The following is a 12,333-nucleotide window of genomic DNA, read 5'->3' on the forward strand; positions in this document are numbered from 1 at the left end:
TAAATCGAAGCCGGCGCTCGGGAAGCAGGGAGCGGGGCCGCCGCGTCCCTCTGCGGAACCGCCGCAGCGCTGCGGCCGCGGGGCCATGGCCGAGGGGAGCCCCGCGCGGGGCGGCAGGAGGCCGCGGAGGAATGCGGTAAGGCGCTGCGTGCCCGCGGAACGGCCCGGCATCGCGGGGAAAGGCGCCGTAGGGGCGGCTGCAGACGCGCCGCACCCGCGACCTTCGCGGGGCTCCGCAGCGATGCGAGTGCCGGTGGGCGGCGGGGCTCCGTCCGCGGTGCGGGCGGCCGGGGGAAGCCCCCAGAGGGCCGGGCGGGACCTGGTGCTCGGCGCCGGTGCTCGCCGGCGTCTTCGGGGTTGGCCGTGCAGCCCGCTGGAATCAAGGCGGCACGGCGCTCCGGAGCTGCGTTTTGGCTGTCGGGGAGGTGAGGCTGGAGTTGGCCTTGCTTGGCGTTATTGCTGTGTGGTTGCTACCTTAAGGGACGGAAGATAGTCGTGAACTTCAGCATCCGCATAAGGACCGTTAGCTTCGATTCCAGTTGCTCTGAAACAAAGTCACCGGCGGGCGCTACTTTTGTTTCGGTCTATTGATCTCCAGCCTCACCGATGGCCCAGTGAACTGCAGGGAACGTGTCCTCAGAAAGCCAGTCTTAACGTTATGTAAAACCACATTAAATATATTAAGCTATTCGGTAAGGAGTTAATAACTGCAATGCTTTCAGTGTGTGTCCTTTCCTGTGCTGCATTAACCCAGCTCACCTATATTGACTCCAACAGCTCTATTGTAGTTGAGCGTGCATGTAAGCAGTTGCTGATGCAGGGCCTTAAAACATACACGCCTGTGTGCTCAGGATGGGGAGTTTCCTGAACGTGTTCTTTGCCATGGAATGCTCCTGGGATGTTGCTGGGTACCTGACAGTTTTCTGTCTTTCCCACTCTGCAGAGGAATACCAAAAGGCAAAGAGTTTAGAGGATTCTTTTAGGTGGTTTATTATGCACAAATTCTTTTCAGTGTCATAAGATAAAGCACAAGGCAAATTTCAAGACCCTTTTGTCATTGCTTTCTTGATTATATTATGGGGAACATTTTTGGTGGGTTTTGTTGGTCTGCCCACCTCCCCATTAACTTCAATATTATCAGAGCTCAGTTTTCAGAGCTTCGGACTTCAGCCCTTGGACGAATGAGAATCGTAGCAGCAAGAGAAATACACGCAGTCCCTTCAGGAAAGTTATCTCAGAGGAATTATTAGTCTGCCTGTCTGTCTATCTATATTTTTAACTTTTCATCCTTCCTCTTAAGTCTGCAGGAGGGCACAGGACATGGATTCATTGGTAGCTGTCTGTCTTTCTGCAGTTATTTTTTTGCTTGTATTTTTTTTTTCATGCTTGAAATACGCAAGGTATCATTTGCAGAGCAGGATTTCTTGTTTTCTAACAACTCAGAAATGCTGACCTTGGTCTTACGTATACGGAAGCATCTTAGAAACCCACCAGCACTTTCTAAACTAAAGGGAAATCAAGTAACCCATCCTGGAAATGCAGCTACCTCTGGCTGAAGTATATCAAGTGTCAAAAGAAATATAGATGTATATGCATGGAGCATAAAGTGGTTTCAAGTCAGAATCTACTCCATAGCAGGTATGTCAGGTTATGGTCTTGTGTGTTTTGTAGCACCTGCTGGTGTCCTGCAGTCATGGAACCATCGGTGTCCAAGACACTTATGCTCTTGAAGAGGTGCTTCACACCTCAGGGCCAGGCGGTGCAGCCAGCAGTAGGCAGGGCTGGTTATAGCAGCACTGCTGGGCCCGGCCTGGGGAGGTGGGAGAGGCAGCCAGCTTCTATGGGTAGTGCTGAGCTTGCCAGATACTTTCCAGTGAAATATTCATGCTGTAAATATTCAGTTCATTCACAACGTTCACAGGGTTGTGCCAGTTCTGGTGGTGCCAGTTCTGGTGGTGCTTCCCTCAGTGAGGGCTTTCTGCATCCCAGGCAGGGATTTTTCTCAGCCTCAAAATGAGAAACCGCTCCAGGTTCTTGGAAGCATCCCATAGCTTTCTCTCTGCTAATACGGGAAGCTCAAGTTCCTGAACCTTGAGCTGAGCAGGGTGTCAGAGGTGGACTTCTTCAGACAGAGCTGCATCCTGCAGCAGGGCTGCAGGGCCTGTCTGTGTGTTGCAGCAGAGCTGATCTCCCTTTTAGAGGTAGTTAAGCAGGCGGTGAAGCAGGATGCTGAACCGGCATCTCCTGCAGCCTTTCAGCCACACTTCCTTCAACAAGGCTCTGTTTCCAAGCTGGAGGCCTGGTGACTGCGTGGCCAGGTTCAGGCCTTTGGCTGTCTCCAAATTTGACAGGAATCAGAGCATCGCAAAGTGGTTTGGGTTGAAAGAGACCTTAAAGCCCACCCGGTTCCAGCCCTTTACCATGGAGCCCCATCCAGTCTGAACTTGAACACCTCCACAGATGGGACACCCACAGCTTTCTGGGCACTCTGTGCCAGAAACTCACTGCCCTCTGAGGGAAAGATTTTCTTCCAAACATCAAGCCTGAATAAGCACAGATTGCTCAGGTCTCCCATGCTGTACCTATTACTGCTCTCCCAGGGCCAGCAGCCATTCCCTGAGCTGAGTACAACAGGCACAGCACCCAGAGCCTGGGCCAGCGTAAACCTCTTCAGTGTTTTATGGTTTGCTCTTTAAGCTAATGCCAAGTCTTTGTCCCTGGCACAGTTGTCGTTGACTTCCAAAGGATATGAATTTGGCACTTCATTCACATTTTTCCTATATATGTATTTTTTGCTCTCACTTAAAATAGCTGCAGATCAATATATTGAATCAGTGTGGCTTATTCAATCCTAAATCACTGTCCGTTTCTAACTGGAGTAGTAGGCAAAAAAAACCCCACAACTTGACCTTTCCTACAAAAGAAAACATAGCCATTGAGTAGTGGTGCAGTTCATGGATATCAGATCTTAACTGTAAATCATGGCTTTTTCAAACAATGTGTGTTTATGGGAGCAGTCCTTGTCTTGAAGGCACTGTGCAAAATATCCAAATATATTCAGTACTCTTGGTGTGTGCTCTTTTATCACATCTGGCATACTGGGGCTTTGGGAAGGAGAGCATGTTGTTCAACAGGGTCCTGCTGTTGGAGAGAGCAGGAGATGGGGAATTGTCTGTATGGTCTTGCTCTTGGCATGCACATGCTGTGCTTATGTAGTGGGAAGGCTTACCCAGTGCTCTTGAGTGGATTTAGATGTATGTCTATTCAAGGAAAACTTATTTTCATATTGATGTAGAATTAGAACTCCACTACCACTTAGTGCCCCTTTGCACCTGGGAGAGCCACAAAGTCTTCATATGTACAGCTCTGACAGCTTTAGGGTTCTGAAGTTCAAATGAGGAAGATATAGGGAGGAATGTAACCTGGTCTAGTTTGGATCTCAGATAAAATGATACATCTTCATTAACTCGGTTATTTTCACCATGGGCTTATTCATAATTTAATGATACGACTCCTAGCTTCTCAAAAATTCTTTTTCATTCTCAAGCATTCTTTCTGCAGATTTCTATCTAAAATTGCACCTGCCAAAAACATATGCTTGAAAAAAAGTCACTGATAGCATAGACAGGAAATTCTGAAATAGTACCACAAATTAAATGTTGCCTGATAATTAGCTGGGGCAAGCAGAGTGTGCTTGGTATAGATATGGGTGAAGCAAGTTTGGGAACAAATTTTGCACTCCCAATCTGTCTCATCGCTGTCTCATCGCCCTCAAAGTTCCACTTTTAAGACAGAATTTCATTCCCTCATTTATAATGCTGACTGCAGTACTTAGTTTTAGAATGTACTACCAGCAGCCCTCCACGGTACATGGCCAACCACTTGCTTGTTCGAAAGGGAAGTAGGACTGCAGTCTCCTGCAATTGTCCCTTATCTCTAAGCCACTTTTTGCAAACACACAGCTGTGAGCCTGCAGAAGCATTGCTGCTAGTGGTGCGATCTGAGCCCAGCAGGCAAGCTCTTGAGCTGGGCCAGCATCAGCAGATGACAGGTCACACCTGCATTAGGAAGTGCATAGTCCAGCCTGTGATGGAATTCAGAAAAGGCTCTTGGGGGCAATCAGAAAAAGATCCTCAGGTTTAAGGCATACTCATCTTTTCAAGGTGTTTGGGAGCAGTTGGAGCTCCTGCATCCCCACTTGAAAGTTATCTCTGTTTTCCTGCAGGCATCATTCCCAGGGAACCTGCACTTGGTGATGGTTCTTCGTCCCACAGGGTTTTTCCAGCGCACCTTCACTGACATTGGATTTCGATTTAGTCAGGAGGATTTTCTGCTCAAGTTACCGGTATGGGCGTGCGGAGCGTTGTGCCTTGTGTGTGGTTGTTGGCTGGCTGCCTGTGAACCTTGGGATGGGGGTGACATGAAGGCACTGACGTGAGGAGAGACTGGAGCGTTTCTGCCATTTCTGCCCCATTTCTACAGAATCTCTCCTGTAGCAGTTTTCTGCTTGCCTGTGCATAGTTTATTCCCTGCAGAACAGGTGATTTCATCGGTCCATTCTCCCCCCTCTAAAGGATTTATGCATCCACGGAGGATAAAACCATGCTCTGGAATTTTTTTAATGTCTGAAATGCCAAGAGACATCTAGCAAAGCTTTTGCTGTGGATTCCACCCGTAATCACCATTTTCATCTCAGTGTCAACACCATACCAACACTGTGTTGCTATTTGTTTCTAAAATAGCAACTGAAATGCTCTTACATTCTGAAGTCAAACTTTCCAAGGCTTCTATAGCCACCTTGATTAATGGATGTAATAGCTAAGAAAAGAAAAATACATGTATGGAATCTAAGGTTGGCACAAGGACAAACTCCCAGAAGCAAACCAATATTTTCCTATAGGAATTTTTCAGAAATCATTCTAAAATGATTGTCAGTTCCACAGTTTTGAAAATTCATGAGTTGTAACAGGGAGGATCAGGACACCTGGAAACTCATATTAAAAAGCCCGTGTATTTAGGTGAAGATGGCCAGTGCTTCATGACATATTCCAGTTTTTATATTTTTCCAGGTTACTTGTCATCTCTTGCCAAAACCTGCATTCCTTCTGCTTTCAGCTCTGATATGCAGGCACACACTGCAGTATCTCACTGTACTTCATATTTAAGAAGGAAAGCACCCGGAATGTCAGGGATTCCTTAGGAAAGTGGTCAAATCTGTAAAAGCTGTGTTAAGCTATAAACATAAGAAAAAAAAGCAACATATAGAGAAATCTCAATTTTTACATATGTAAGAGAGTTCTAGGCTTGATCCATGTATGATTTAGGTGGAAACGATCAACCAGCTGATGGTGTTGCCTTCTCTGCAGGTTGTTATGCTGAGCTCGGTTAGTGACCTGCTGACATATATTGATGAGCAGCAGCTAACCCCAGAGTTTGGAGGCACCTTGGAGTACTGCCACAGCGAGTGGGTCATCTTCAGGACTGTACGTACAGGGGCTCAACACTGGGTGTGGGGAATCTGCTGGGAAGGCCTGATCCCCTGCTAAACATCTCCTGTAAGGCAGTGAGCAGTGCATAGCTGAGAGTAACCTCTGGAGCAACCACCTTTCCTTGTTAAGGTTTGCGAAGGAGTCAAGCGGAGTTAGGCACTGAATGGATTTATAATGGCAGCTGGAGTTCCCAGCCACCTTTCCAACAAATGAAAACACTAATGAAAGCGTTTGAGACAAATCGTTGTGCCCCCAGTCCTGCACCATTATCCACGCAGACAGATGCGGAGCTCAGTGTGAAAACAAAAGCCCAAGGCATCATTGCTGGAGTGGTTCAAGCTGTTGCTTCTGCCAGTTTCTGCCCATCTGCACGGATGCACTGCCACTGTCGTGCTTTTAAAAATTTTCTGGCTCTTAGTTTTGTTCTTTTGCACAATGTGTTACAGTGACAGTGACATAGCTCTCACACTTTGAGACAAAAATGACAAAATAAATGACAAAAATGTTAGGGTAATTTAAGAAAAAGATGAGCTTCTAGAACATATCTGCATGTGTTAGATAAGTGTCCATGTTAGAAGCCTCTAAAAAAATTCCTGTGTAAGGTGCTCTTAAAAGGCTTGCTGAAATTTCCTTGTTAAATATACTGTTTAAAGAAAATACAAATGTATTCAGTTGCATTAAAATTTATTACCCTGATCCCAAAAGCCAGAGCTGCAGTGTCACCCAGTGTTTTGGCTTGCAAGTCTGGGAATGTCCATGACCAAAAGGCCGAAGACCTCTCTTAAGTCCTGCTGTCAGGAGGTGGTTCATGGTGTGGGTTAGTCAGAGGGGAATCACATAATCACAGAATTGTAGGGGTTGGAAGGGACCTCCAGAGATCATTGAGTCCAACCCCCCGTCAAAGCAGGTTCCCTACAGCAGGTCGCACAGGTAGGCATCCAGGCAGGTCTTGAACATCTCCAGAGAAGGAGACTCCACCACCTGCCTGGGCAGCCTGTTCCAGTGCTCCAGGGAGGTATGGTAGATGAGGAGTTACAGTAATTTGTGAGATGGATCCCACAGTGGCTTCTTCCGTAGAACTTCAATGAATGGTAGGACAGTGCACAAGAACAGGCAGCAGAAAACAAAACATGAGGTGACTGTGTCCATCACTGCTTCAAGACCTTGTTATGGATTCAAGCTGTGCTAAAAGCCAGCTGGCCATGTCTTGATGGCTGCTGTTAGCACACAACAGCTCCACCATCAGTGGGCCTCTCAGCCACCTCTCTAGGAGTTGGATGCTGTACTCTCTTGCAGATCTCAGCCTTTTAGTGCACTCTTTATGAGTTGTAGCAATGTCCTGAATCCCAATCTGATCTCAATTATTGTCTCCCACCAGGCAATAGAGAATTTTGCACTAACCGTGAAGGAAATTGCACAGATGTTACAATCTTTTGGCACAGAGCTGGCAGAGACTGAGCTCCCAGAAGACATGTATTCCATTGAGCGCATCCTGGCCCTGCGCACTGAGAAGTATTTCCAGCTCAAGGTTTGGCTCATCAGGAGCACAGCGAGATGGGATTTCTGGGGTTTGACTGTCTGTTGGCTTGATACCCATTCCTCTATCCCTCCCATGCATGTGTATGTGGTAGCAAACAAAATAGAACATGGCATGACTGTGTCTGTACGTTAAACTTATGTTTGCCACTCATTCCAGTAAATTGTCATGCTGGCATCCAGAAAACTGTCTCAGCATTCGCTCTTTACTGGATACAGAAGTCTGAAACGTGCTGTTCCTCTGGTCTTTGCTCATCCTTGTGGCAGAAAGGAGGCTGGTGGGGTTCCCTCTGCTTCACTCTCAGTGCTGCAGAAAATTGCACACAAGGATTGTCAGTGGGTCTGCGGAGATGGTTTGTCCTCAGCTCCCTCCTCCTCCGTGCAGAGCTGCACACTTACTGAGTGCAGCTGCCCCAGGGGTCTGAAGGAAGCTGTGTTTGCTTGAGAGCACTCAAGGTGAAGATTTCTTGTGAGTGTATGGTTCGGAGCATGCCTGACTTGATCCCGCTGAGCCTTCATGTTTCACATAAAACAACTTTTTTCTTTAATATTTAAAGATTTTTTTCAGCTATCGTGACCGATGAATATTTTTGTAGGATTTAGTGGAAGATGTAGAGCAGACAGCTGCTGCTGTCTTTGCAGCTTTGAAAGATGCTCCTGCGTCTTCCTGGGACAGCATAGGCACATCCCCAGGCCCTCAATTCATAACGCTTCCCATGCTAATAGCAGTGCTGTGCAGTTGAAGAATGAGATCCTTTGCTTTATTCATTTGTGTAAATCAAAGAAGAGTATCTATTCTCATTTGTAATAATTTGTCGTCCTTGTGACAGTGATTTCTCAGTTAGAAATACCCCAGATGACATCTGAAGGATGCTGTGTCTAGTCATGTCTGAATAGACATGTACACATATACAGCAAGTGCAATTATAGCTAATGCAAGTCACTTATTTCTTCTTTGGAAATGAGCAGAGCTGTAGTACAACAGCAGCTGGATATGTTGATGTATGACTGAATTAGACTTTGTGTTTCAGATTATGTCCAAAGCGTAGGGAGAAAATATGGGTTACCCAACTTAGTCCTGCATATAAACAAGTCGGCTGTACACACTTTTCTCTGGGGTGAAATATGGCACATTATCTGTTTTCATTTGCATATAAAGCACAGCAGCACTTAGTAGAAGCCATCTGTTGCTTTTAATGCCACATCTATTAATTTAAAATATCAAAAACATTCTTGGGCTTCTGTCTGAAATCAGTTCCGTTGGCTTTGTTTTGTTTTGTTCCTTCTAAGACCATGAAAGATGAAAGCTGATGAGAAACTGTGTGCAGATTGTGAGACGTGGGGTTCCTGTATGTCTCTTGACAAACACAAGATAGGTGCAGCTGATTCCTGTGACCAAATAATGAGTTGATCAGGATAATTTATGTAGCTGTAGTGCTGAACAAAAGCTAGATGCAAACCTGATGAAAAATTGACAGAAATTAATTAAACGGAGCAACTGAGAAATTAACCTCTTTGATATCCTGAATGGGACAAAATCAAGTTAGCACCTGTTAGGCAGTTCAGCTACTTTGTCTGACATACAATGAAAGGCTTTGCATCAAAAGGAGAATTTAGGGCTCTGGGAATGAGATGTAACAGGGTGGAATAGCGGCCACCTGCACGCTAACGAATGCTGTGCAACATTTCATCATGGAAAAGCACATCCCTAAACAGCAGAAATACCTGAATGAAAGCATGGACTTGCAGATAAATATTTAATATAATTCCTCCTGCTTGCAGCTCCATGGTAGTGCTGTGCATCTTGAATCATTCCGTGGTCTCATGTTTTCATGCTTGCCAGTTCCCACCCAGTGTGGTGACCAGTCTGTAGTTCAGTCCCACATCCAAGGGTTAAGGGAGCTAAATGTTGCTGGGAGTCCTTTGCTCTGATGGGTACCAGTGCTCCACTTATGGCAGGGAAGCAGAAAAGAGAGCAACACGAAATGCTTTACCCTTACCTCCCACGGAGTAGCCTGAATCAGAAATGTTTTGCATTGTGCAGGAAGATATTACAGCAGTCACAAAAGAAGGAAAGTTGCTTTTAAGCAATTTAGAAGAGCCTGATGTGGGTGAATGCAGCCAGGACCAGCACCGTGAGAGGCCTGGAGACTGGGACACTGTGAATAGGTGAGTGCAGCATGTTGCTGATTTGCCTGATCTTTGAGTGGAAACGTGGGCTGTTTCAGCATGGATGTATCTATCAAAAACTTGCAGACAGAAATACCAGCTTTGCTCCATACCCCTTGATTTCCTGGCTGATTTCTGTCAACTTTGACCTACTCTGATATTTTTTCCAGACTTTGTGATGGGGCTGTGGAACAGATTCAGCCCCATGCTGGGCTCTCAGGTTTTATTCTGATAAAATGGTGATGGCAACAACTTCTTCACCCAGCTACTGTCATCTGCAGTGATGATTTCATGAAAAGCCTCTGACATATATATATCAGTTCATTTCTCCTGAGAGATGAACTGGGGTCCTGACTAGACTGTCTTTCTAGGGCTTGTCCATCTGTTTGTCCATCTGTTCTAATGCTGTGTTTTTTTCTCTACTCCAGGCTACTCGGGCAGCTGCGGGAGATGGAGACTGCTTTTGATGGCTTCTGGGAAAAACATCAGTTGAAAATGGAGCAGTATTTACAACTGTGGAAGTTTGAGCAAAGTTTTCAAGAGGTATTAACAGATGCACTATTTCTGTGTGCAGAAGATTTGGGGAAAGGGGGAGAAGAGAGAGATTTTTATGCTTTCTATTTTGAGAGTGTTTAATTTATGCTGCTGCTCCTTAACTCTGACTAGCAGGGCTAACTCACTTGGGAAGACTGCTGTTCTTCCTCATTCAGAGCTAATTTGGGTATCACTGCCCTGCAGCCACATAGATTTACCTGAGAAGAAGCATCTTTGAACGTAGAAATTAGCTCTTGGAAACTCATTTTATTACTGGATGTAACAGTCGCCTGAAGTGTGATTGATTTTGAACTGAGAATGATTTTCTGTCTGTGCTTTGTATCATTTTGCAGCAGTCTTTTTGTTTGGGTGTGTATGTCTAGGTCAAGAACGCCATTGAATTTTTAATGGGTCAACAAGCAGAACTGCCCGACACTGGGGACAGTGTCTCCCAAGTGAAACAGAGGCTGAAGGACTTGAGTCATTTTGATGGCATGGCTCAGGTGAGTACATCTGTCACAGACTGATGCACTAATGAAACATAAGAGGCACGCTCTCTTCTTGTGGTAGGTCTTCTCTAAAATGGCCTGTTTCTGGTGCAGTTTGTTGGTAAGTAGATGGAGGAAAAGATTGATTTCATGTCTTCGTGCTCTTTGCAGCAGCACTGTGATCACACTGAAAACCAGGATATTTAATTATCGTAGTTAAAATAAATTGCTGAGCCACCATGAAAATCCAGAGCAGATAAATGTCTGAACATAGGGGAAATGTGGGAGTTAATGAGCTGGAAGAAGAATTATTTATATGTTAAGTGCTTTTAGCAGTGCTAATAGACAGAGACTTGTTACCAGGCACATGGAGAGGCAAAAAAATCGCTATCTTTAAGCGTCTGTGATTTGAATGTAACATATGGAGGAGGAAGACTAAGAGATGCAGCAGAAAGAGGAGTGAAGTGAGATGATTCACAGGAACCCCACTGAGGATGTGACTTCTGCAAAGGGCCAGGAGCTATAGACAAGTCCTTAGGGATTTAGGCACAACCCCTAGAGGTTTATTTAAGAACGAGAGCCCTCGTTCTTAATGTCTAAGGGAATGTCTAAGGGTTGTTGGGTTTTTTTGCCTTTTGAAAGATACTTTATTGAGTGAGGTAGGAGGAACAAATGGCCAGGCATACCGTGCAGCAGGGAAGCAGTCCTAGCAGAACGCCGGTCCTGGGGAAGATGTAACACTGCACTCGCCAGGAGCTGCAGACAAGGCAGCATGTTCTTTGCATCAAGCTCTACTACAAAGAGCCTGACTTGTTTTGCTGTAGCTGCTGAAAGTCTCTGTCATGCTTACAAGCACAGTGTGCCTAAACTGGACATCAGCTGCCTTTTCTTAGACTGCATTTCCTGCAAATGGCAGCATTGCATTGCCAGCAGCCATTCACAGCAGTGCTAGCTTGGTGAGATACCATCATCTTCATCCTTCTTTTGGGTGGCAAAAGTCTTTTTTCCCCCAGATGATGGGTGACATTTTATCCTGCGTAAGCCACCTATTCTGGCTACTCCTTATAGCAGTCATCTCTATGTGTACCTGAAATCTGGTAAGAAGAGCAAGTTGATATATGTCGATGTTTTGGCATTATTTCAGTAAGCATGCAATCTTTTCTCTTCCTTTCACTGAAGGATCTGATAGGGAAGGCTCAGGTGGTGATACTACATGGACACCAGCTAGCAGCAAATCATCACTATGCACTCAACTTAATCTGCCAGCAATGCAACGAGCTGCGGCACCATTCTGATGTCTTGTCTGATGAGATCAAAAGGAAGCAGATGCGGCTGCAGAAGACCTTGGATCTTCATACTCGCCTTCAGCAGGTAAAGCTTGGAGATACGGTGCCCCTTGAAGCAGATGGTTGGCCTCTCTACAGCTGGTAGCATCTACAATTTGCAGCTTTGCTTTGGTGACTTTTGTTAAGCAGGTATTCCTCCAAAGCCTGAGTGCTTTGACTCAGTTGATTAAGTTAGCAAACAGGTGCTGTGAATAGTCAGCAGAAAAAGGTGGGCATCTCTAGAAAGCAATGCAGAACACCAGAAGTTAGCTTCTGTTGCTCACACTTTCATGGTGCATCCACGTATGAATTGACTTCTGAAGTTTCCATACCCAGTGCAATAGAGGTAATGCTTTCAAATAAACTCTGTGGGTTTTTTTTATTAGCAATTTGTTAAGTGTATGAATGTAAGTGACTGTAAAATAAGATGACAGATTGGTAAATAGGCACAGTTCCTCTGTATTAGTGTGGAAGTGGAGTCATGTGGCTCCACTGCTCATTGATATCTTAATCAGCATCCAAAATACATTTGGAGAAATTCATGCTAATTAGACCAGAAGGCACACAGCTTTAGCGTGCTTGAGGCTGCTGAGAAAAGCACTAAGTCTGACCCTGTTCCATTTCACTGTTTAGGACAATTAGGAAACATTTTTTTCCCCTGCATTCTTCACTACAACGTTGCATCAACCTGTGGGGATTTGTCTGAAATGAGCACTGCAGCATCTCTGCTGTGGGGCAGAGCCCTCTCCCGGGCTCCTTGCACTCCTGGTTGTGCTAGTGGTCAAAATGCAA

The 12,333-nt window shown here is 45.5% G+C and overlaps 1 protein-coding gene across 1 annotated transcript in view; it reads left to right on the plus strand.

Annotated features, from left to right (window-relative positions):
- The window catches only part of MCF2 (MCF.2 cell line derived transforming sequence), a gene marked incomplete at both ends in the record, with an annotated part of 47,166 nt that overhangs the window by 14,725 nt on the left and 20,108 nt on the right, over window positions 1-12,333 (plus strand). The window contains 7 exons of the mRNA XM_079541912.1: window positions 4,226-4,345; window positions 5,367-5,483; window positions 6,868-7,017; window positions 9,070-9,194; window positions 9,623-9,737; window positions 10,112-10,231; window positions 11,396-11,587. Of these exons, the coding sequence (XP_079398038.1) occupies window positions 4,226-4,345; window positions 5,367-5,483; window positions 6,868-7,017; window positions 9,070-9,194; window positions 9,623-9,737; window positions 10,112-10,231; window positions 11,396-11,587 (939 nt within the window). The remainder of the gene's footprint in view (window positions 1-4,225; window positions 4,346-5,366; window positions 5,484-6,867; window positions 7,018-9,069; window positions 9,195-9,622; window positions 9,738-10,111; window positions 10,232-11,395; window positions 11,588-12,333) is intronic.

Source organism: Tetrao urogallus (assembly GCF_951394365.1).
Source record: "Tetrao urogallus genome assembly, chromosome: 13".
NCBI lineage: Eukaryota > Metazoa > Chordata > Aves > Galliformes > Phasianidae > Tetrao > Tetrao urogallus.